The sequence below is a fragment of the Cordyceps javanica genome, chromosome 2 (assembly GCF_051103115.1).
Source record: "Cordyceps javanica chromosome 2, complete sequence".
NCBI lineage: Eukaryota > Fungi > Ascomycota > Sordariomycetes > Hypocreales > Cordycipitaceae > Cordyceps > Cordyceps javanica.
Window position 1 is genome coordinate 3,882,594 of NC_139296.1, and position 23,196 is coordinate 3,905,789.

The 23,196-nt window shown below is 55.4% G+C and overlaps 10 protein-coding genes across 10 annotated transcripts; 5 read left to right on the forward strand and 5 right to left on the reverse strand.

Annotated features, from left to right (window-relative positions):
* Positions 1 to 447: 447 nt before the first annotated feature.
* Positions 448 to 2,279, forward strand: V2A60_003669 (XPG domain containing-domain-containing protein; the record flags this gene model as incomplete). The annotated part of the gene is made up of 2 exons (XM_083254996.1): positions 448 to 656; positions 737 to 2,279. The coding sequence occupies 2 exons, from the start codon at positions 448 to 450 to the stop codon at positions 2,277 to 2,279; spliced, it is 1,752 nt and encodes a 583-aa protein (XP_083111122.1).
* Positions 2,280 to 2,458: 179 nt separating this feature from the next.
* V2A60_003670 (uncharacterized protein) lies at positions 2,459 to 5,602 on the reverse strand (the record flags this gene model as incomplete). The annotated part of the gene is made up of 1 exon (XM_083254997.1): positions 2,459 to 5,602. The coding sequence occupies one exon, from the start codon at positions 5,600 to 5,602 to the stop codon at positions 2,459 to 2,461; it is 3,144 nt and encodes a 1,047-aa protein (XP_083111123.1).
* A 1,902-nt stretch (positions 5,603 to 7,504) lies between these two features.
* V2A60_003671 (uncharacterized protein) lies at positions 7,505 to 8,631 on the reverse strand (the record flags this gene model as incomplete). The annotated part of the gene is made up of 2 exons (XM_083254998.1): positions 7,505 to 8,121; positions 8,181 to 8,631. The coding sequence occupies 2 exons, from the start codon at positions 8,629 to 8,631 to the stop codon at positions 7,505 to 7,507; spliced, it is 1,068 nt and encodes a 355-aa protein (XP_083111124.1).
* Positions 8,632 to 9,460: 829 nt separating this feature from the next.
* Positions 9,461 to 11,552, forward strand: V2A60_003672 (transcription factor IIF subunit TFG1; the record flags this gene model as incomplete). Its single annotated transcript, XM_083254999.1, has 3 exons — positions 9,461 to 10,780; positions 10,833 to 11,283; positions 11,341 to 11,552. 3 exons carry the CDS (start codon positions 9,461 to 9,463, stop codon positions 11,550 to 11,552), a joined length of 1,983 nt encoding a protein of 660 aa, XP_083111125.1.
* Positions 11,553 to 11,833: 281 nt separating this feature from the next.
* V2A60_003673 (Pre-mRNA-splicing factor of RES complex-domain-containing protein) lies at positions 11,834 to 12,811 on the reverse strand (the record flags this gene model as incomplete). The annotated part of the gene is made up of 1 exon (XM_083255000.1): positions 11,834 to 12,811. One exon carries the CDS (start codon positions 12,809 to 12,811, stop codon positions 11,834 to 11,836), a length of 978 nt encoding a protein of 325 aa, XP_083111126.1.
* A 410-nt stretch (positions 12,812 to 13,221) lies between these two features.
* V2A60_003674 (ER-golgi trafficking TRAPP I complex 85 kDa subunit-domain-containing protein) lies at positions 13,222 to 15,528 on the forward strand (the record flags this gene model as incomplete). The annotated part of the gene is made up of 1 exon (XM_083255001.1): positions 13,222 to 15,528. The coding sequence occupies one exon, from the start codon at positions 13,222 to 13,224 to the stop codon at positions 15,526 to 15,528; it is 2,307 nt and encodes a 768-aa protein (XP_083111127.1).
* Positions 15,529 to 16,288: 760 nt separating this feature from the next.
* V2A60_003675 (beta-lactamase/transpeptidase-like protein) lies at positions 16,289 to 17,470 on the reverse strand (the record flags this gene model as incomplete). Its single annotated transcript, XM_083255002.1, has 1 exon — positions 16,289 to 17,470. One exon carries the CDS (start codon positions 17,468 to 17,470, stop codon positions 16,289 to 16,291), a length of 1,182 nt encoding a protein of 393 aa, XP_083111128.1.
* Positions 17,471 to 18,084: 614 nt separating this feature from the next.
* V2A60_003676 (pyridoxal phosphate-dependent transferase) lies at positions 18,085 to 19,572 on the forward strand (the record flags this gene model as incomplete). The annotated part of the gene is made up of 2 exons (XM_083255003.1): positions 18,085 to 18,558; positions 18,655 to 19,572. 2 exons carry the CDS (start codon positions 18,085 to 18,087, stop codon positions 19,570 to 19,572), a joined length of 1,392 nt encoding a protein of 463 aa, XP_083111129.1.
* A 102-nt stretch (positions 19,573 to 19,674) lies between these two features.
* On the reverse strand, positions 19,675 to 21,178 carry V2A60_003677 (DNA polymerase subunit Cdc27; the record flags this gene model as incomplete). Its single annotated transcript, XM_083255004.1, has 5 exons — positions 19,675 to 19,847; positions 19,904 to 20,716; positions 20,768 to 20,964; positions 21,014 to 21,069; positions 21,125 to 21,178. The coding sequence occupies 5 exons, from the start codon at positions 21,176 to 21,178 to the stop codon at positions 19,675 to 19,677; spliced, it is 1,293 nt and encodes a 430-aa protein (XP_083111130.1).
* Positions 21,179 to 21,603: 425 nt separating this feature from the next.
* V2A60_003678 (uncharacterized protein) lies at positions 21,604 to 22,937 on the forward strand (the record flags this gene model as incomplete). Its single annotated transcript, XM_083255005.1, has 2 exons — positions 21,604 to 22,096; positions 22,150 to 22,937. 2 exons carry the CDS (start codon positions 21,604 to 21,606, stop codon positions 22,935 to 22,937), a joined length of 1,281 nt encoding a protein of 426 aa, XP_083111131.1.
* Positions 22,938 to 23,196: the final 259 nt, after the last annotated feature.

Sequence of the window (23,196 nt, forward strand, 5' to 3'; positions counted from 1 at the left end):
CCGGCTGTGATGGGGCACTGTGCGAAAATACTGCAGTGCACGTTGACGATTTGAGGCACTACGGGGCCATATGCTCCATTTTAGCCCGCTGGGCGTCTGGTTATAGCATCCAAAATACAGTGCTAATTAGCCCCCGCTATCGGTGGGACTGTGGCTCACGAGCCCTGTTAAATAGAGAACTTATTACGACAGCACGATTCAGCTGCCCGTGATAGGACAACTGAACCGGGACTCTTGAGATACCTATTTTTTGGGCAGCCCCAAGATAGACACTGAGGAAACACCAAAGTGTCATGTGGCTTTTGTAGGAGCCAGCCCTTCTCTACTAACACCGGGTGCCACTCCCCGATTTGCGACCGACAACTCTCTTGGCCGCGCAGGACCGCCGCCTCACGTTGCGACCAGGGCGCATACCCTTGCCTTGTTAGGCTGTCTGGGTGGCTGGCCATGGGCATTCCGCATCTCATCTCGACATTGGAGCCATACGTGCAGCATGCAGTGCTCCAGGATGTGGACGTGGTAATCGATGGGCCCGGCCTCGCGCATCATATCCTACATGTGTGCCGCGTCAATGGCGTCGATCACCCTTCGTATCAATTATTGGGCGCCACTGCTGCAAACTGGCTGAATAATCTGGCCTCGCAGAATGTAGTCATGTAAGACGTCACACTGGCTTCATCGCGGAAAATGGCTGCATGTAACCCCCCCGACGCCCTTGCTGACTGGTGCTATGTAGAAGGACTATTTACTTTGATGGTTATCTGCCAAGCAGCAAATTGCCAGTTCGGATGCAAAGAGCTGTCAAGAGCACATCTCAACTAGCGTTGTTTCGTGGCTACAGCCCCCGTGGCTGTCCGAGATACCATATAACTGAACCCCTCGAGGCCAGCTCCGTAGATGCCTTCAAGAATGGCAGGCCCAAGAACAAGCCGCTCGAGGCACCAAGCTTCCTGGTGCCTGCAATCATTGAAGCGCTGCAGCGCTCCGACAAGTACAGCCCCGTCGTCAAAGTGGTTCCTGGTGAGGCGGACGGCTATTGTGCGAAAGCCGTGGCAGAAGCCGGAGGAATCGTGATTACTTCCGACTCTGACCTACTTGTACATGATCTCGGCGCGGGAGGCGTCGCGCTGCTGCGAGACATCTACCGGGACAATGACGGCGTTGTGAGAGCGGCTGTATATCGTCCGCGGGAGATTTTCCGCACGCTCGGACTCTCTGGCATCTCGAATATTCGTCGCTTCGCCTACGAGCGTTCATGCTCGGTGCACACCACGACTGCCATGCTGGTACGAGCATGCTCGGAGCCCGTCAGAGACAGGCAAAGCTATACAGAGTTCTGCATTCAGTATAGCGAAGAAGAACGAGCCGTTATCCCAATCTTCAGCTCGGGAGACACGCTTATGCTCGACGAGCTCGACCCGCGCTGGTCGGAGCTGCTTTTGGAGATGTCGCAACAGCCATCAGCTGCGGTGGCCACTACCTTTCGAATGTTCCTCCCGGTACTTATTGACAACCCTGAAAAGGGCACAGCGTGGGAAAACAGTAGATATATCAGACAAGTAGCCTACTCCCTCGCACGGAGCATGCTTTCACCCGCAATCTGCGGCCCCGTACACGAGTATCGGAGGGTCCAGACACCAGACCAGAGCGGCCGCCAGGTGCCCCTGCTCACCCAGTCGTCTATCCGTTCGCAAGTTTCAGAACTGGCAGACACTCTCCATAGTCTCGCCAAGCTCCTGCCGGGGAGCCGGGACTCTCTCTACTGGCTGCTCGCGTACGCCGTGCTCGACATTCGCGGTTCAGCGGCAGACGCGAGGTCACCGTTCGCCGCGGAAGTGCTGCTGCAGCAGCAAGCCCAGTGGCCGAGCGAGAGCGCGGCGACGGTCGCGTGGAGCTTTGCGCATTTCGTGGCGCAGCTGCAGGCAACGTACTACTCGCTGCGCATGCTCCGTCAGCTGGTCCGCGCGAGCCCGCCCGACGCAAAACGAGCCGCCGGCCCGGCGGCACCCCTTTCGCGGCTGGTGGAGGCGCTGGATGCGCTGCCGCCGCTGCAAGACTCGCCGGGCGTGAGGGGCGTGAGTGAGATGCTCAGCGCGACCCCGGCGGGCAAGATTCGACAAGTCCTGGCCCATTTCGTCGAATTGCCAAAGTCGCAGACAGAGTGCAAAACATCCGGCAAGCGGACCAAGAAACAGAAAGCTATCGACGGCGGGGTCTCGAAGAAGTCGACAAGAAACACAGCAACTAGTAACATGTTTGACTTATTACCGATGGAGTGAATTGGTATGGTCGCTTAAATTCACGTGTTACTGCAAACTATTATAGAATGAGATACCCCAAACGTATTCACCTCATATGCAACCACATTATATTATGCATCTGGCCTCGTGTGTGACTAGATTCTCTTCAACACTGCTCATTTCCAAGATAGAGGTAAACCGTACACTGCAACTCCAAGTCATCTTCCGTAATCGTCCGTCATCGTCCAACCGTGTATCTCATAAAGCGACCGTAGAAACTGAACACCCTCCTGGTTGGCATCTTCCAACAGGTCATCGTGTGGCAGCCCTTGGCCAGCAGCCTGGATGATTCTCCAGGCTCTGCGGAATTCATCTCGGATTGACACAATGCCGTTATGTGTAACGGTGCGGGCGACGTTGTGCTCAACCTCAAAGGGATCTTCGATTGCGAAGAGATAGCGAAGTCGTATCTCTTTGACAGCTGTTGTCTTTGGAACCGTGCCCACTTGCTCGGGTGTGCCATCTGCTGCGTTTGCCGGGGGCCTCACTGACGATTCATTTGGATCTTGCGCTTGATAAACAGTTTTTGCGCCAGTCCAGCCCTTGTCTTGTTTTGTTAGAAGACCACCGCGGGATCGCAAGCTGAGCACATCTCGTCCCCAGTCGAAGCCGCGACCCGGCACAGTGCTCAGAGCGCCGTTTTGCGCATAATACTCGAAAAACCCGCGCAGGAGATACCCAATAGCTTGCCCGTTTTGGTTTATTTGGTTCGAGTGAGCCAACTGAGTGATAGCCGCTTCATCGCGCCAAAAGCTCACGTTGTAGCCCTTGCAGACGGCAGGCTGGTCTGGGAGACCTACTTGTTGCAGATTTGGGCAAACGAATGGCGATGCAACGTTGACGAGGTAGTGTAGCACCATCAACACGTAACCGTAGCTGGATAGTGTGCCTCTATAACCCGAGTTGATGCCACGAACCTTGGCCCAGTGTTTGACGAACAATACCATTGGCCGAACTCGCGGGTCTGTATAGGCATAGCAGCGAAGGAGAGTCGTATTCTCTAGTGCGAGATGGGCAGAAAAATTGATGTCGCACTGAACACCAGCACCATGCTTAGGAAACTCCAGAGGATCGCGATACCTGTCACGGGGCTGATTCGGGGCTATTGTGTGAGGATCGGGTATAAATCTGATCCTGGAGAATAACTGGTTCGTCTCGTCGTCACCGAGTGAGATGACGAGAGCACGAGAGCCTGATGGACCTACAGCTTCCACCAAGGGGCCCCGTAGAAGGTCAATGCAGCGGCTTACGTCCGCGGAAGCGGCACCTTCGTACAGCTTTTTGTTCAAGGCCCTTTCGAGATCTGCAGCTAGCTGCAAGCACCTGTGCTTGCAGGCGATGACGTCCAAATCCCAAGCACCGCTTGATGACTGCCAAGATCTGACGTCGTTACGGACGTCCTCGTGCAAAATTCCTGAAGTATATTTGTGAACAGCTTCCCGCTTGAACTCATCGGTATTATCCAGCCTGGATATCTTGAGATGTTTGATGATGGTCAACATCCGTTCATAGTACTGCGTCACAGATTCCTGTTGGCTTTGTTCAAACAGTAAAAGTTGGAACGATGGGAGCTTCTTGAGTCGTTCAAGAGCAAGTTGGAGCTCTTTCGCATAAGAGATGGGATCCTCGCCAAAGTTCTGCCTACATTGCAGCTCGTGCCAGAGACCGATATATTGCTCGCTGATGGGATCGAGTGCAGCGAGGGTGTAGGAAAGCGGCCAATTGTGCCACAATTGGATGACCTGTTCACCTTCTACTTGAACAGATACACCAAGCAGTGAGCGATTATGTGAGAGTCCGGTAGCTGTCTCGAATGCAAGAGACGGATACTTTGTCAAATTATGCCGAAGAGTTGCGTCGGCAAGACCGTGAACGAAAGCCCGACAAACTTGGTTCAACACCATCCAATCGTACGGCGTAAAGTCTCGTAAATTAGACAAGGTGACGTCGCGTCCGCCCGCCTTGCGCAGGACGCGTTTGGCCAAGCCGTGGTAGCCAGCGAGGTTGTGCTTGGATGTTTGCCGAATATGGAACTCGTGTAGCTGTCCTGATTCATCTGGAATTTGAAATCTGGACAGATCTATGGAATCGACGTCTTGTCCTTGTTCTGTAGATTCCTCATCCTTGGCCTCGAGGTTTTGGCCAAGAGCTTGCTCATCCTCATCATGTGACTCGTTATGGTCTTGATCCAAGCCAGCTTCCCATTTTTCTCGCTGAGTGAGAAGATCTTTCAGCAAACGCTCCGGAGGAGATTCACATAGCTTGATAATAGGGACTCTGGTACGACTAAGCAGGCGAGCCCCGATACCAGCATCCAGGAATGCCTTTTCGATTAGTCTCGGGATCGGCGATCCTGCAGCATCCGGCTCGATGTGCGAGAGGGGAGATAAAAGGCCAAGGTCCATATCAGAAGCCTTGGTTGCAAAGCCAGATGACAAACTACCAAAGCACTTGAGCTGGACAGAAAGCGGCGGAAAATCCGGGTTGGCATGGGTGCTCCGTTCGTGCTCTGTAATAACCTGACGACAGATTGACTCAATACGTTGACGAAATGCTTCTTTTTCCGCAATTTCTGACCGATCGATCTCGGAGCTGGCCAAGGTTTTAAAGCAAAGCTTTTCAAGAAGCGTAGACTGGGAGAGTATTTCCTCTTGGCTGAAGGGCGATCTACCGTATCGATGTCCATGCATACCTGAGTTGTGTCGTGGGCGATTTTCATTTTGTCCATTTCGATGAGGCTGTGGTTGATGGTTTACGTAGCCAGAGGGGCCATGCAGAAGATTACTGCCACCATGAGGAGCGGCAAGGCCATCATTCCAAGGGCTATGGTCTTGCTGGTGAGATCTGAAGTGGCCTGGATTGGAGTGAGGGTGCGACATGGTGTGCTGGTGGCGCGGAAAGGGCGCGTGTTGGCCGCCTTGATTGGATCTCTGGTCATGTCCACGCCACTTAGGCGATTGGGGCGCGGGTCGAGTGTCAACGGGGATAGATAGTTGGGAGCTCATCTGCCTTCTCTGCGCCTGGTTTGGTCGTTTTCGGCCAGGCGGTTTCTGCTCAAGGTTGCGCGCTTCATTCTGGATCGCCGCTGGCTGGACAGGCCCTGGACCAAAGCCAGGTGGTGGTAAGCGCACTGGTCCGCCAGCAGCGGCGCCAACAGGTCGTGGAACGGGGCTTTGTTGTGAGAATTCGATCGGAGCCCCGGAGGGGTCACCCAAGGCGAGCCTGTGAAGGTCATCTTCCAATCCAGAAGCTACGTAGTTGCTCCTCGGTGTCGTATAATTTTTGCCCGCATAGGAAGACATCGCGGCGAGGTGAGTTAGAATGGTAAAGGCACATTCAACACCAGAATGCAATGCGTCTGTGTGAGGGAGGCTACGTCAGACTGAGCGACTCAGCTTGCTCGGGGCACAGCGTCTCTATGTGCAGGATCCGGCAGCAAAGAGTTTCAGGCGCAATCTGGCGTGGAAAGATGCAGCAAGGAAGGGCTCAATCCAGGCACGAGCGCCATGGGGTAGCTTGATGAATTTTGCCGGTGGTGATAGAACGGATCTGTGTCGCGCGCTGGAGAAATCCAGGCACCATGCAATGTGACGAAGACGGCGCGAGCTAGAGACAGCTTAGTAGGCCCCACCACATGGCTCTTGCAAATCGAATCGAGAGAACGAAGTAAGTAGTAACTATGTAGTGCGTGGCAGATGCGAGCGCGAAGGAGGCAAGGAAAGATCCGAGGTGATTTGCGGGAGCCGGATGAATGCTTTGTTTGCCAGGGATGGGTTGGTGTGGGAGCTGGGCCCCGGCAACCAACGATTCGAATGCAACACGGTGCTGTACCTGGCGCGGTTTGCTCAAGCGTGTCTCGGAAGAGCGATGCAGAAGACGGGTTGGACTGAGCCAGGCATAGTGATTACGCCATGACACTTGAGAATTTTCTTTCCGTAAATCCGGGACTGCTGAGGCCCGCCGTGGCTATTTGTATGTATGTTGGTAGGTAGATAATGAAGTAGCTGAAGAGAAGACGATGCGTGAGGAGAAGCGGCAACTGGGGTGGTACTTATCACGTCGTGTAAACTTCAGTGCAGTCAGAAGTACCTCTCCAGGATGGCTGGTGGTGATGCGCCAGAGCAGAGTTGGCGTGCTATCAACAGCCCTGTATTTAGTGGGGCCAGCACCAGAACTGGTTCTACCTACAGTGGGGTGTGACTTGCTACCAATAAGTTATAAGGTACCTACGGAGTAGGTACTGAGTAACTACCTAGGTAATAAAAGCTAAGTAATAAGTACAACTTCTGCCATCTGCCAAGGCGGCAGCGGGTGTTTTCTGACATATACCGAGCATCATACTTATAACTATCTTTTAAAAAATTCATTTCTTGGCATATTGGAATTGACTCCCGAGCCAAGACACTTGATGCTGAAAGGAATCAGCCCCGGCCACGTACGCTGGCTAGCCATACCAGCGTCATAATTAATACTATTCATCTGCTCTACGAGAGCAAGGAATCTGTGAGAGACGGCCACACCAAGACCAGCATAAATCGTTTTATCAAGCCCATATTGGGGCCAGCCGCCAAATCACACAAAAATCTGTAATTTCTGACGGATTTTGATTTAAAGCTTATTGAGGCTGTTGGGGACTTCCATCAACTATTTGGCACCAGCTTTGCTCATTCTACTCATGTAGTGTAAGAAGCAGTCTCTGTCTATTACCTGGCCACTCTAGATAATGCGAGACGGAGTTGCCTTACCCCTTTTGTCGGCCGTTGATGGCCATGTGGGCGATCCATGCTCATCCCCCGTGCTTATGGATTGAACCTCGTGGAGCAAACATCATATCATCTTCAAGGGGTGTTGTAGAAGCTCCGAGTTTGGCCGTGTAGTTGGAGCCAGAACTCGATAATAAACCGCCAAGTAGACAGACAGATGGCGCACATGTCAACGCAAAACTCCCGGGTGAGTTGCGTCATGCGAAAAAGAAAACGATAATCTGTAGACGGAATATGACTGTGCCAAGTTTGATAAATTTGGGCTAATAGACATCTGACGACGAAATATAGCCCAGCAGGCCCAAACTCGCCTTGGTCTGATGAGATCTATGCTCGACAGTAATTTGGTTGACTTCTCATTCTGCTACAAGTTGGCACTGCGCCATCGCGAGTTCCTTGCCTTTGCCATCCTCGCCACAATCTTTGTCAGCTTTGCCGTGACTAGAATGTCTCCTGTGCTGACATGGTCGCTTTGTACTCGGCGTCCCACTTGGCCTCGTACTCGGCCATTGCGTCTCGGGCCTGCTGCCGGGCCTTGGACTCCTCGAGGTCGAGCTCGGCCCGCCTAGCCGCAATCTGAGCGAGGTTCTCGTCGAGCGAGGCTTGGCACTCGCTGGCGATGGACTCGAGGCCGCGCATCTGGTCGCGGAGCTGCCTGGCGACGAGGCACACGTTCTGCGCGTAGACTTGAGCGGGCGCGAGCGTCTCGGCCGGCAACGACTGCATGATGCCGAGCACGGCGCGGATTCCCTGCCGCAGCACGTCGTAGGACAGGCGGCGGCGCTCAACGGCGGCCTCGTGCAGAGCCAGGGCGCAACGCGCGCGCCAGTCGCCGAAAATATGCGCCGGCAGGGCCGAGTCGTCGAGGCCGCTGCTGATGGCATCAAGCCAGGCGGGGAGGCTCGCGGCCTCGGGGCAGTCCCATCGGCGCTCGCGCAGGAGTTTGGGCCTGTGACTCTGCACGACGGCGAAGCAGACGGCCTCCATGGCGCTCTGCACGGCTAGACAGACGTGGTGCTGCACCAAAAATGGTACGAGCACGGGCATCCGGGGGTTTGCTATGGTTGACTGTCAGCAATGGCGCGTGTTCCTGCCGTGGCAACAAGGAGGGACTCACAAGGCGATGCTTCAATGTCCTCGGATAAGAGCCCCTCAACCAGGTTCACCTCTTGGCACTTTTCGCAAACGGGGGCTGGCACACTAGTCTGCACCGGATGCTCGATACTCCTTCGCGAGGTCGCGATGGAGGGTGAGCGGCCGGCGCTCCTCTCCCAGGCCCTGATTTGCGACACTGCCTCATTGTTGACATCAAGTGATCGACACTCACAGACGACTCTGCGAACCGACTTGATGTGCTGGTTACTCTGCAAGAACTTTTCCAGGCGTCCTCTCAGTTCGTTGTCTGATATCTTGGGATCGTGATGGTCAAAGTAGTTGAGATCATGCAGTGCCGTAGAGACCAAGGGGCTCAACAATTTGCTATATGTAGAACCGGCGGCGTCCTTGTCCGGCGTGTTTTTGCGTATGGCTGCGCGGTGGGACGCGCTTTTACCCGAGCGGACGCTCATGTGAATTGATATCAGGCGGTCCGCTGCTTGAGGTTGTAAGTGAGCCGCCGAAACCACTCCAATAAGGGCGGATTATTCAGAGCCAGGATCATGATGCATCTTGAGAAATGCGTTAGATTAACCGTGCCCGCCCCCACTTTTAGGCACATTATAACAGTTAAAACCAATATAAAAATAACAACCTTTTTAGTCAAAAGCGTTGCATTAGCAAAAGTAGTAGATATGCTGCTTAGAGTACGGAGTAGACGAGTATATACTGAGGTGACTATTTAAAAACACAGAATGCATCTTGTATTTTTAATCATCTTAGAACAAGTTCACATACGTATATCAATATTATACCTATAATATCGTTTAGTTAGAGAAAATATCTAATAGGGCGAGCTATATCCGCAAGCTAGGCCAAATCAGTCACTAAACTTCTTCCTTGCAAGTCTCAAGGCGTGGAACATGGTCAGCGCTCAGCTCTCGCCGCATGCGCTGGCCCCCCAAAAAGCACACCAACTAAGTAACTTAGCTCCAGCGTCATCGTGTTTGCTACCACACGTACTTCTCTCAGGCAACCACCGTGATCCTTCATCCACCACCACGCGGCCAAACCGTCAAACTCGTATATACCACGCAGTGATATCCGAGGCATCACTCCGTACAGCTCAATTGCCGTCGTACAACCACCACATCGCGCAGGCGGTGCGACGCTAGCACGCGCCGCTACGGGTCCACGTGTGAGCGTCTGATTCTGCCTGCTGCTCAGCGCAATCACTCGGCGACGCACTTCACTCGCTATTTCCATCACTGATTACGACTTTCATCGTTCTCTGCAGCCAAAATGAGCGCTCCACCGCCCAAAGCCGCAAATGGGCCCCCCAAAAGGAAGCCGAATCCTCTGCGCCCGATGCGCCCGAGGCCTCGCCCGACCCCCTCTGCCACTGCCAAACCGCCAGGACAGAAGCCCTCGTCAGCGACGATAGCCGCTGGTCCTTCACGAGCAAACGCGCCGAATGGTAATCGACAAAGTCTCGAGGAGCTGCGCAAACAGTATGGCGGATGGTCCGAGCCGCCCCCACCGTACCAATACACCGATATCCCAATCATGACGACCAAAAAGGCACTGCTAGACGGAATTCGCTATCATCTAATGAAGCTATCTTCGACCAAGTCCGATGGGAAGCCTATCGACCCGACCGATCAAGACGAGTTCGCGCGGCCCGTAACCCTGCACCGGCGAGACGCTCGTCTACCTCCGCCAGGGAGAGTGGTCAAAGAAGAACTACCCCAGCGCCCCCCGGTTGATGAGCAAGAAAAAGAGAGGCTGGCACAGATCAAGGCGGAAAAGGAGGCGCAACGTGCCGTTAACCAAGCCAAGATCGCGCCTGTCGCCAAAGAAGTGGTGCCCAAAAAACCAAAGAAGCAAAAGGAGGAGCGGACAGTATTCAACAGAGGGCCACGCACTGCTGCCGCGAAGAAGGAATCCGATTTACGTTATGAAGAGGCCTTACCATGGCATCTCGAGGATGTCGATGGCAAGAATGTTTGGGTTGGCTCTTACGTTGCGGCCCTCTCCGAATCTAGCGTTGCATTCGTGATTGACCAGTCCGTCTTCCGCATGGTACCGCTGGAGAAGTGGTATCGTTTCACGGCAAAGCCGCACTTTCAAGCATTCACTATTGATCAGGCGGAAGAGTACATGAACAGAAAGGTTGACGTTGGTAGATGGGTAATGAAGGATGAAGAGAAGAAGACTGGTCAGCAGGATCTGGCAGCTACGCGACGAATGCTGTACGGCTCGGGGATGATCAAAACTGAAAGTGATACCTTCAAGGCAGCGTCGCGGGCAGAAAAGATGGAGCATGACGAGATCGACATGTCTGGAGACGAATTTCAGGATGACGATGAAGCGCCCATGTTTGAACGCAATGATGACGAGGACACAAAAGATTCCAAGGACCGAATCCGACGCGAACAGCTCGGTGCTAATTTGTTTGGTGATGGAGATGAGGGCCAGGTTGACCAAGAGCTTCAGCAACAGCTGAAAGAGGAGCTAGAACGCCAAAAATTTGGCAAAGCCACCCGAAAAGCGCTCATCAAGAGAGATCGCGAAGACATATATGAAAGTGACAATTCTGAGGACAACCCTTGGAGCAGCTCTGTATGCCTTCTGTCGAACCGCATTCTGTTCCAACAATGCTAACATGTTGCAGTCGGATGATGACTCCTCGGATGAAGAGAATGAGGATCAGAAAGAAGACGAAAAGAAGGATGGCGACAATAAGGACGAAAAGGACGACAAAGGCAAGCCCAAGGTGTCAGGCGCGCAAGGTTCTACCACACCACAAGGCAAACACAAGCATGGGGACAAGAAGGGCAAGTCTCTGAAGCGGGCAGGATCCCCTGCACTCTCCGAATCTAGCGGCAACGAGTCATCACGTAAGAAGATGAAAAAGACGGCAGTCACAGCACCTGGTAGTCGCGCCGGAACACCCGTTCCCGGCGCTGCACTCAAGAAGAAGCTTGGCGCTGGATCTACTAGTGATGGTGAGGCCACGGCTGGTGAAATGTCAGACGGCGCTGGCCCCAGAAAGAAGATTAAGCTCGTAGGTAGCGCCAAGGGGACGCCAACCGCGTCTCGGGCTGGAAGCCCTATCCCTGCTGGTAAGTCTTGTGCCTTGACGGCTTCTCTATCCACTTTGGAGCTGACTGGTACAGTAGGTGCATCACCGCCGCCCTCGTCTGCAGGTATAGAGCCATGGGAGATTCTGGAGAAGATTCCCGATGGCGGCATCAGCATTGTCGAGCTCATCAAGCCGTTCCAGTCTCGCGTCGGCATTAAGCCCGGTCAAATGGCCAAGGCCGATTGGATCAAACTTGTCACCCGGCTCTGCGAATATGGGCCCGATAAGCTTCTGCGCAAGCGCAAGTAGCACGTGCAAGTCGAGATTGCAAACATGCGCAAGCAGAGTTCTGTTTCTTAAGTAGTGGCGTTGTGCTAGCTCATTTCTGACCCTTCTCGCATCTCACGGTCCGGACGACTGGCAGGGGCACAGACTTTGCCGTAGATTTATTTAATTCATGCATTATTTCACAGTAGTAATTGATGTTACATGATGCCATTGTGGTGCTGTTGGCAGTGTTGACTAAGATGACCTCATCCAACTGACAGCGGGTATCTATTCTTCATTTCGTTCTTGTCTTTTTGCCTCTTTTACTCATCCATCTGCCATGCGTAGTCGAGCCCCTCGTTTCTCTTTCTCCGGTTCAAGGCCTTGAATCGTTCCGCTTCGAAGCCTGTGCCTCTGTCCACGCCGTCCCAGCGATAACCGGGCTTGATGCCGTAGCGATTGGGCGGCGCCGCGCCCGCGTAGACTGGTCGCCGCTTGGACTTGCCCTTGGCCGCGGATTCCTTGCCGCTCATGAACTGCGTCATGGGGTCGTTCCACCTCGCCTGCTCCCTGAGCTCCCTGTTCATCTCCTCGTCGTCGGCCGTCCTGGCGAGGGGCATCAGCTTGGCGTCCTCGAGCTGCTCGCGGCGGCGGCGCGCCTCCTCCTGCTGCACCTCGCCCTTGAGGGCCTCCTTGGCCAGCCTCTCTTTCTCCTCCGCCTCGGCGGCCGCGCGGCGCGCCTCGGCGCGCTTCATGGAGATGTCGATCCGCCGGCCGGTCGCGTCTCTGTACACCGTCTCCTCCTCCTTGGCGTTTCTGCGGTGCCGCTCAAACTCCTTGCGCTCCTCCTGCTGTCGCCGTCGCAGCTGCGCCGAGACTGTGACCGCGGACTGCAGGCCCGCGTGCGTGCCGTCGCTCATCTTGGCGACGCTGATATCTGCTTCCTCCACCAAGGGCATCTCTTCGTCTTCTGCTCTTGCGGCCGCAGATTCGGCCGCGGCCGAAGCTAGGATCGCGTCCGCGGCCGCCGCCTCATCCTTGTCCTTGTTCGCAACGCCTCCGCCCAGGGTCTTCCAATTGTTCTTCTTCGCTCGACGGAATTCCGCAGACGCGCCTGACACCGTCACAGGCCCGTCCTCGGCATCTTCATCGGCCTGTGCTGCTTGACCCCAGCTGCCGTCGTCGTCGTCGGTTATCAGCAGGCCGCTGGATGCTGCAGCTTGCTTGCGCTTCTTCTTCTTTGGCTTCGCATCGGCGACGAGATATTTGGAGGCAAGATAATTTGACAAGTCAGAAGGCATTATTTATAGAGTGATCAACGGCAATCAGAATTGACAAGCTTTTGATTGGAAGTCTTGGTACAGGCGGGAAAAAAAAAAGCTGCAACTGTTGCGCCATCGGTTGGCAGTGACAATATGCAGCTATCAAGAAACCTGGCCGCAGCTGTGCCCCGCTAGAGCAATGTGGGATGGCGTCGGGCGGCAGCTTGGCCAGGAACGTGTTCCCAAAGATTCCCGGGAGTAGGAGATAACCCGATCGCGCGCCACTCCAACGGCTTTTGCCTATTTTTGTCTGCCAAAATAACATGCCGAATGAATCACTTACAGAAAAAGCATAGCGCGCACCCTTGCTTCTTCTTGTCACGCCACATGCATCGTCCAAACACACAACGAAGCTCGGCCCGGACGTAGCGCCGCCCAATCCGCCTCCCATGGCGCAACCTCGACGAGATGAGCCGCCCACGGAGCCGATCAAGACACTCCCGACAGCGGCCTCTGTGCTTCAGGTGCCGAAGAGAGGGCAGGTCGTTCCTGCGGGTGATCCCCTTTCCATGTCGCAGAGTGACATCTCGCTACCGTTTCGTAGGGGCAACCCGTCAGCCGCCTCACTCTACGCCTCAACGCTCTCACCGCCCGGCTCCCGATCCATGTCCCCGTCCGGTCGCGGTTCGCCTTCTCAATACCTGGCAAACACCGTGTTTGACGTTAGTCAGGGGCGCGGTCTCCCCGAAAATGCTGGCGACAGTCCCGGAGAGCCGCTCAGTCTAGTACTGAGGGCCTTTGTCCCTCACGTGGCTGTATACCCCTCGGCAGATACCGAAGCTATGATTCGCGAAAAGGGATTCAAGAATGGCATATGGGAGCTACTTCGACCATTCGGAGAGCGGATACAAGGCAAGGTTAATGTGCGCGATAGCAATGGAGTCAGCCGCGTCGCAGAGGACTTCTCCATCCGCTTCACAAAGTTTGGGGACAACATAGAACACCCAGACCCTGCCATTTCGGGTCAGAGGCCATCCTCGATAGACGAGAAGAACGGTCTACAGTCTGCGTCGGCCAGAGACAAAGCTGTATTGTCTAGTGTTGAATCGGTGGTTGACAAGCATCTGGCGTTCGCGGAACACGCTTTCCAAACGTCGCCCAATCACGAAATTTTGAGAAGACAAGGACTTGATGTGGAAAGTGCATCACCATACTACGCTTTGTACATTCGACGGCTATTATCCGGTCTGCCAATAACACCCCACGAAACCTTTGCGCACCCAGTCGCCTGCGTGGTTGCGATTAGTTCACGCAATGAAACACCCATCGAAGAACTGCGTCGACTGTACGCCGAGACGAACCAGGGCGACCACAGGTTGCCTCCTTGGGTTGATGGAGAATATTTACGATATTACGTGCTTGTTCACGATGAGGAAAATGGAGATATTACAAGGTCTATGGCGCTGTTTGAACAGATGAAACGGCACCTTGGCCTGCATTGCCATCTTTTACGTCTACGATCCAGCCAAAGCGCGGAAACAGATGACGACAGCATTCCATTGCCTCGTAGTGATTGGATGACTGCATCGGAGGAACTTTACGACATTAAACGCAGTGAAGACGACGAAGATTTTGATGACCCATCCCAGTATATATTCGAATCTGACGCGACCGCAATCCGCACTTTTGTCAAAGAAATGGTCACACAATCCATCGTTCCTACCATGGAAAGACACATGTCGGTATGGAACGATCAAGTAGCGTCCCGACGAAGAGGAATTACTGGCAAATTCATGAACCTGTCGCGTAAATGGACTGGATTCGGCGGCGGAGGTCGAACTTCGGTTGGCGCTAGCAATAAGGACATATATGACCCTGCGGGATTTTACCATGCGACTGCCGCGGAAGCAATCATGCGAAAATTGGCAGACTTTGCCTTTATGCTACGAGACTGGAAACTGGCTTATTCAACATACGATTTACTAAGACCAGACTTCAGCGAAGCAAAGGCGTGGAAATACTATGCCGCGGCTAATGAAATGGCTGCCATTAGCTTGCTCATGATGCCCCAACAGCTGACCTCGAAGACGCGATCGGAGACCATTGATCAGATGCTCGAGTCAGCATTCTACTCCTACCAGACTAGATGTAGTAGCCCATATGGCGCCTTGCGAAGTCTTACACTCGGCCTCGAGCTTTTGCGTCTAAGAGGCGGCTCGAACATCGATGACGCTGGCAGATGGGGCTTACGACTACTAGAGTCGCGCATCCCGGGCAGAATAGGCGATGCTCTCACCAAAGAACGCCTTGCTATATGTTATGCCTCCAAGACCGGCATCGGTAGTTGGAACTGGGGTAGTCGTCGGCGCAAGTCTGCCGCCTGGGGCCTTTTGGCCGCGGAGGCGTGGGCGGAACAGTCCAAGTTCATCCCCGCACAGCGTTGCCTCACCGAAGCACAAAACACTTACCGTCCGAGGACAGGGCAAGACGATGTCACGCAATTCGCCGCCGCCATGGCTTACGTGGACGGACTTCAGCGTGAGCTTGCGGACCGACTTGGTCATATAGATGAGGCAACGGACGAATCTGTTCTCAACGAGTCGCAGAGCGAGATTGAAGAGGAGAGCGAGGCGCTTACAGATACGCACCTGCGAAGACCCAGTATCGTTGCTCGCGGGGGGCTAGAAACAGCACCACTTCGCGCTGAGCGTGTGGATAGCCCAGCTCCTGATACTAGCCAAGAAGGCTTCAATTGAACAGCACATTGACTAACCATACTCCATGTTGCAGTAGGGCCTCGGTTGCATAGACATAGAGAATCATGTTCTTCCTTCTCAGCCCCTGTACAATAATGAACTTTTATATTCGATCATTCGTCATTCCAAAAGATTAACCATAATGCTCCCAAGGCCTGTGAAGTATGGTGGGTGTCTGGAACGCCGCCCGATGACGACGGGGGTTTAACGCCCCATCGAGATCCAATCGCAGCTGGCAGAGTTGTCAATAACATCTTTCAACACTCGGCCACCGCTCACTGCCCATAGCTTTGCGTTGATTGAGCATGAATTTAGGAACCGAGCGTTTCGAGAACCTATCGTACAAGCTTATCACTCTACACTCGACCAAAGTCATTAATACATTGGCCATGAGGGGGGTTAGACTTGTATCATGCGAGACATGGACTCGCTGTGCATGGAATACAGCTGGATGTAAGATGAATCATTGGTCGTTGACCCAAAGGTTCGATACACTGATGGATAGTTGCAACATGGAACTGGAGCAGCGCATCCCACAGCACTGCGAGAAGCTGGCACGCATTTCGATGAGTTACAGGCAAATAAGAAAACAAGACAACAGCCAAGTCGGGCTAGAGCCGAAACACATGCCTACGTCATGAGAGATGGCCATGCCCACATAAGGTAGATATATTGTTTGGATTCTTCTGTCTAATGCCTATGTTTGTTTGTCTTCTATATCAACGCAGAAGTAACAGCGCGCTCAGCACGCTCATCTGATTCATGGCTCTGCCTCCAGCGTGCCGACCTTGACACCCAGCGCAGCATAGACGGCTCTACCGTAGGCGACGGTGTTTGGGTTGCCCAGCGTGCCCTCGTTTATCCACATCTTGTTCATCGTGTACGAAAAGGTCAGCCGCCTCTCCGTGTCGGCCGCGACGGTCGAGCCGCCCCAGCCGCTCCAGTAGCAGATGCGGCCCCTGGGCAGGAACTGGTTGGTGGCCGAGTCGCCCGCGGTGCAGATGCCGTAGCCGATGCCGAACTGGACGTTCTTGTGGAGGACCAGGTCGACGCCGTGGGCCTGCTCCTGGAAGATGAGGTCGATGGTGGCGGGCGACAGCAGGCGCACGCCGTCGACCTCGCCGCCGAGCGCGACGGCCGACATGATCCGTGCCAGGGCGCGCGAGTTGGTGTGGCCGTTGGCGGCGCCAATCTCGGCCCGCCGCCAGGCCTCCGAGTTGGCGTGGTTGCCGTTGGGCATCGGGTTGTTGAGGGACTTGACGGTGAGCTCCGGCGCGCCGGGCGGCAGCACCATGTCGCCCTGGCCGCCCGTGTCGAGCGTCGCCACGCGCGGCCAGTCCTCCTCCCGGGCGCCGAGCTGGAAGTCGACCCCGAGCGGCGCGGCGATCTCGTCGGCGACGAACTGCCGCATGGTCCGGCCCGTCACGCGCACCACCAGCTCGCCGAGGAGGAAGCCCATGGTGAGGCTGTGGTAGCCCGAGGCGGTGCCGGCCTCCCACCACGGCGCCTGCGCGGCCAGCAGCGCGGTGGCCCTCTCACGGTCGTACAGGTCCTCGCGCGCGAGCGGCGCCTCCCAGCCGCTCAGGCCCGACGTGTGCGAGAGCAGGTGGCGCACCTTGATGCTCTCCTTGCCGTTGGCGGCGAACTCGGGCCAGTATTTGGCGACGTTTTCGTGCACGTCGAGGAGGCCGCGGTCCACAAGCATCAGAATGGCGAGGGATATGATGGTCTTGCTCGACGACCACACGTTGACAATGGTGTTCTCTTCCCAGGGCTGGCTGCGCTCGCTGCTGGTGTAGCCGCCCCAGAGGTCTACGACATTCTTGCCGTCAATGTTCACGGTGATGGAGGCGCCGAGATCGTCGCCGGAGTCGAGGCGCTCTTGGAAGATCTTGCGAAGCTCCGCGAAGCGTTCGTCATTAGTGCCCTGGACTTGCGCCATTTTTGTACACGCTGTGATCAATATACTGAAGAAAAGACAGGTCAATTAGCAGCTATAGTTTGCAATGAGCCCCTTCTAAGCCAGCCTAGTTACGTGGCAGCGTATTTATAAGAGATGGTGCCTTCGGCTCGGGGCGTCAGGGACCGGAGACGTATTGTTCGTTGAGCAACGCCGCGGCACCATTGAACACCACCCGACAAGGGTGCTAATGCATCGGCAATTCTGCGCTGGTAGACAACCCTCATTGGTTACGCGTACTCGTCATTCCGCGGAAAAGGTGCCTTGTCGCAACCAATACGGGGTCAATCGGACTTCTACAAAGGTCCGCAACTTGGGGGAAAGCGAGCGGAGAGGTGGATAACACCTGCCCGCCGACCACTCGGGCGACGGACTTGCCACGATTGACTTGGTCACTAAGAACCCCGTTAGTTTATTGTGCAAGCGGGCTAGTTACTTAGTGTTCAACGCCTAGCCAGGGATTCTTCGCTGCGCCACTCACCCATTAGGCCGAGTTGGTGCGAGTTTTGCCCTGCCCCCCCTCCCCGAAGCAGCACGGCGCAAGCGGTTACTCGACTTTCCAACCCCCCCCCCCCCCCTCCCTCCCCTGAACCACCATGCAGAAGACGCAGATCAACTTCCTCCGTGGTTGGCCGGCCCCCGAGCTGCTGCCCGCCGAGCAGCTGGCGGCTGCCTGCCAGCGGGTGCTGAGCGCGGACCGGCCGGCCGTGTACACGCCGGTGCTCGAGTACGGCGCCGACGAGGGGTACGCGCCGCTGCGCCAGGGCCTGGCCGCCTGGCTCGGCCGGCACTACCGTGTCGCCCCGGATGCGGAGCGCATCTGCATCACCGGCGGCGCCAGCCAGAACCTCGCTTGCATCCTGCAGAGCTTCAGCGACGTCCACGCCACGCGCGCCGTCTGGGCCGTCGCGCCCGTCTACCACCTCGCGGTCCCCATCTTCAACGACGCCGGCTTCGGCGGGGGCCGTGTGCGGGCCACGCCCGAGGACGACGATGGTGTCGACGTCGACGCACTGGAGGAGAGGATCCAGGCGCTGGAGCAGGAAGAAAAGGGCAAGGATTTCGGCAAGGTTTGTGATCCTTCATGTCTTAATTGCTCCCCTTTTCTTCCCCCCCCCCCCTGTCTTGTTAGTCGTCGTTTGTAAACCAAGATTAACTCCTCGTAGCCTACCAAGCTCCCTCACCCAAAACGCAAGTTCTACCGGCATTTGATCTATGTCGTGCCGACATGCGCCAACCCCTCGGGCAAGTCAATGCCTGTTGCTCGTCGCGAGGCCCTGGTGCGGCTGGCGCGCAAGTATGACGCCCTCATCATTTGCGATGACGTCTACGACTTTCTGCAGTGGCCGCTCCAAGGCCCCGTCAAAGTCGAACGTCCCCCGGAGATGAGCTTGCCGCGGCTCTGCGACATTGACTTTGCCATGCCGTGCGCCGAAAATGACCCTCAAGGGTTTCGGCACACCGTGAGCAACGGCTCCTTTAGCAAAATCTCCGGTCCCGGTGTCCGCACTGGTTGGGCCGAGGCATCTCCCGCCTTTGTGGCCGGCCTCGCCAGCACGGGATCGACAAGATCCGGAGGCGCGCCGAGCCAGCTCTGCGCCGGCATGCTCTCGGATCTCGTGGCCAGTGGCGAGCTGGAGCGCAACATCGACCAGGTCCTGCGGCCCGCGCTGCAGCGACGGCATGGCCTGCTCCTGGACGCGGTGCGCAGGCACCTCGCGCCGCACGGCGTCACGTACCGTGAGTCCAGCCTGACGGGCGCCGCCAAGTCCTTTGGCGGCTATTTTCTGTGGTTGAAGTTGGGGCCGGGCTTCTCGGCGGACCTGGTCGCGCATGTGGCCAGCACGGAGGAGAACGTCATCATTGGATACGGCAACATGTTCACTGTGCAGGGTGAGGAAACCAAAACGGCGTTTGACGATCATTTTCGGCTGTGCTTCTCGTGGCTCGCGGAGGAGGACTTGCTAGAGGGCATAAAGAGGCTAGAGAAGGTATTGGTTCGTATTGCACAGAACAAGGAGCGCTACAAAGCTCTGGAGAAACAGGTGCTCTGTAAAAACGGAGACATGAAGCAGCACGTATAGACGAGCTCATCAGAAGAAGGGGCAGCGAAAAGTGGCGAGACACCGATGATCAATCCCTAAACAGAAGCCAAAGTATGATCATTATTATTACACATCTGATTGCTACTTCTTTGCAAAAAACGACATGATGTTTCCTTGGCTGCCTTTGGCTGCCGGCGCTTTCTTGGGCTTTGCGCCTGATGACGTGGGTGTAGAGCTTGTCGACGTTTCCTTCTTCGCAGGCGCCGGAGTATCATCTTCAGAGAAGGACTCCCATGCAGCTTCTTGGATGGTGACTAGCAGTTTGTTAGAAAAGAAAAGGCCTGGACGTGATTGTAGATAGTAAGCTTACCCATATATCCTTGGTCGTCCAAGATTCGCTTCTTCTTCATTACACGACGCTTGCCACGACGACGGCCATTGGAAGATGTAGAAACAACCTCCTCTGGTTCTTGCTTTTCTTCTTTAATTGGTTCCGGCTCTGGCTCTGGTTCCGGCTCCGGCTCTTCCATCTCGGCATCTTCTGGGTCCTTGTCTTCCTCTTCCTCCTCTTCATCTTCCTCCATCATTCGCCGCAGGTCCTCTTCACGCTTTCTCTTTGCTTGCCGCAAAGATTCTGTCTCGGCAGCGGTCTTCTTCGGTGCAGGCATGTCGTCGGCGTCGGCCTCACCGTCATCGCTGAGAGCCATCGCCTTATCCTCCTCTTCTTTCTTCACTGCTGGCTTGGCCTTTGGTGGTTTAGAAGCTGCCTTGGCAAAAGATTGCATAATACCGCCGCCACCGCTCTTCTTGGGCGCAGGTGTGCTCTTGGCTGAACTAGAGAAAGGTGTCTCCTGCTTGACAGGCGCGCTCGGCGCAGGCTCCTTCTTCATGGGAACTTGGACGGCCGCGGTAGGTTTCCCAATAGGCTTCATCGTGGATTCTGGCTTCTTGACGGCAGCTGATGTGGGAGCCGGCGCTGTTACGTTCCTCTTTCGCTCCCTCCGCCGTGTGTGGGGGTTGTAAATCGTACCATATTTCTCAGATAAGACGGCGGCATCCTCGTTTGTGGCGTACTCAGAAATAGATTTGGCAACGTCGGCTAGCAAGACGAAGTCTTTTTGGGGACTGGGAGCTAAGCTGTAAATGTGAATAGCAGTCACCTTGGTGTATTTAGAAAGAGTTCCTTGAAGACTGTTAGCAAGATGCAATTGAGAGTAGATTAGCTAATGCCAACCTCGAAGTTTGTCATCGCTGACAAGAGTCATTGTGCTTGTTGGAACATTGTCGGTGAGAGACTCTGCCTGAGAGCTACCCATCTCAACATCCATATCTGGCTGCAATGCAGGATCCTTGACTCCATAGACAAGGTAGGTGGCATGAACGGAATCGGCACGCAGCGCATTCTGGTATTTGTAGAAATCATACAGCATTCTAGATTGTGTCAGTGACGATTTCTCAGATTTTGAGGCTCGGGACATACTCCTTTGCCGTATTGACATTGACATCGAGCGCGCGGCTCAATATACGATAAGTGATCTGTACCCAGGTTAATAGAGGCTCCTGTATTCGGTAGAGAGTGAACCACACATACCGGACGCTCTTCGCTTAATATGCGATCGGCAAGAAATTTTTTGTGCTCATCCATCTCGCCTCTCATGAGATTCAAGACACTTATATCGTTGCGCCGACTCTTGCCTACCGTGATAGAAGATGGTTAGAAGGTATATTGGAGACGCGTGAAGTGGAACGCGTCCGCACGTGACGCCATCGCCCACTAACGGTCGGGTTAGGGGAACTGTTTGTAGCGACCGCCGTCCACTAAGTATCCGTTACTTCAGTGGGATGATAGACTATACGGCGCCCACTCACGCAACGCGCATGGTCATTTCGCCAATCTAGCTGTGCTTGCACATTGGCCGTCAGGCGATCTCAGATTGACATTTCTCAGCCCAAATAGCTCATTCATAACTGTCTGGTGCTACAGAGTCTGAACACAGTGCGTACAAGGGCCGTTGAATACCGCCTGTATCCTGAGATAGGCTCGAGGGTCCTGTTCACGCGGCGCCAACGATGCCCGCCGACGATGTTGCAGACTCGACCGACTGGCTTTCGACGCCATTATCCGGCCTGTCTGCGGTCGAATCGGCACTACGATGCGAAGTGTGCAAAGACTTTTACAGAACTCCCATGATTACGTCGTGCGCCCACACATTCTGCTCGATATGCATCCGGCGTGCGCTCTCCAACGACAGCAAGTGTCCACTCTGCCGCGCCACAGATCAAGAGCTGAAGCTTCGGAGCAACTGGTGCATGGAGCAGACTGTTGCCGCATTCTCCGAAGCTAGGGAGGCGGCGCTCAAGTTTGCGCGTGGCGCCAGTGTCGAGAAGAAGAAACAGTCGCCAAAGCGAAAGGCCGACGACACCGAGAGCTCACAACCCGAGCCGCACTCAAAGCGCCTACGGTCCTCGGCCAGGATAAGTAGCCGCGCTGAGGCTACACCACCTGCGCCGAGCGCGGATGTGGTCGAGGACTCTGAGGACGAGGATTACGAACCAGAAAACAGTACGTTGATTTCTGCAAAGCAACGACATTGTGACTAACAAAGCTGTTGCAAGGTGATGGGCTGGTACCCTGCCCCATGTGCCAACGGAGAATGAAGGAGTGGCAAGTCTTTTCGCACCTCGAATCGTGCCCCGGACCCGACGGCCCGAAAGCAAGCCCACGAAAACCCAACAGCGATGCTCCGACGCCGCAAACCCTGCTGACGGGTCAGATGCAGCGCCAGCAGCAGAACACGCTCGAACGGCTGCCGTCGCTCAGCTACTCCATCTTCAAGGAGCAGGCGCTGCGCAAGAAGCTCGCCGAGATTGGCATCTCCAACCAGGGGCCGCGGCCGCTCCTGGAGCGGCGCCACAAGGAGTGGCTCACGATCTGGAACGCCAACTGCGACGCCGCGCGGCCGCGGCGGCGCGCCGAGCTGCTGCGCGACCTGGACGTGTGGGAGCGCACGCAGGGCGGCAAAGCACCCGCGCCGGGTCGCGGCGCCGCGCAGGCCGCCGCCGCCGCCGTCAAGGACAAGGACTTTGACGGCGCGGCATGGGCCGCCAGGCACGACGACTCGTTCAAGGACCTGATTGCGAACGCGCGCAGGAGCAGGCTCGCGGCGCAGAAGAAGGCGGACGATGCCGCGGCCGAAGAGGAGGAGAAAGCGGCGGCGGAGCCGGAGGAGAACAAGGACGCGCGGGGCGACGGGGCCGCGGACGATGCGCAGACCGCCGCGTTGGTTCGAGCGTCGCCGGTTACAGAGGCAGCAGGCAAGGCAAGCACAACCGTGTGTGGAGAGGCAGATCTCGAACCAATCTCAAGCCAAGCCAATGGAGTCATGCAGGAGCAGTATTCGTGACAGGCTTACTCTATCCAGGTCGAAAACACTAGGAGCAGTGTGCATGTATTATTTTTTGGCGGTGCGCATTTTAGATTTCCCATTCCTATACCAAATGGGACGGCGTTTTTGGTTGTTTGGTATCACAAGGGAACGGGGAGTTTTGAAAAAAACTGCGGGTGCGCGCAGTGGCATGGTGGCATAGAAAAAAATGATTGAATGATGTAGCATTAATATTACAGCCTGTGCCGTCTCCTCCGAGGACGGTACCTGTCTATAT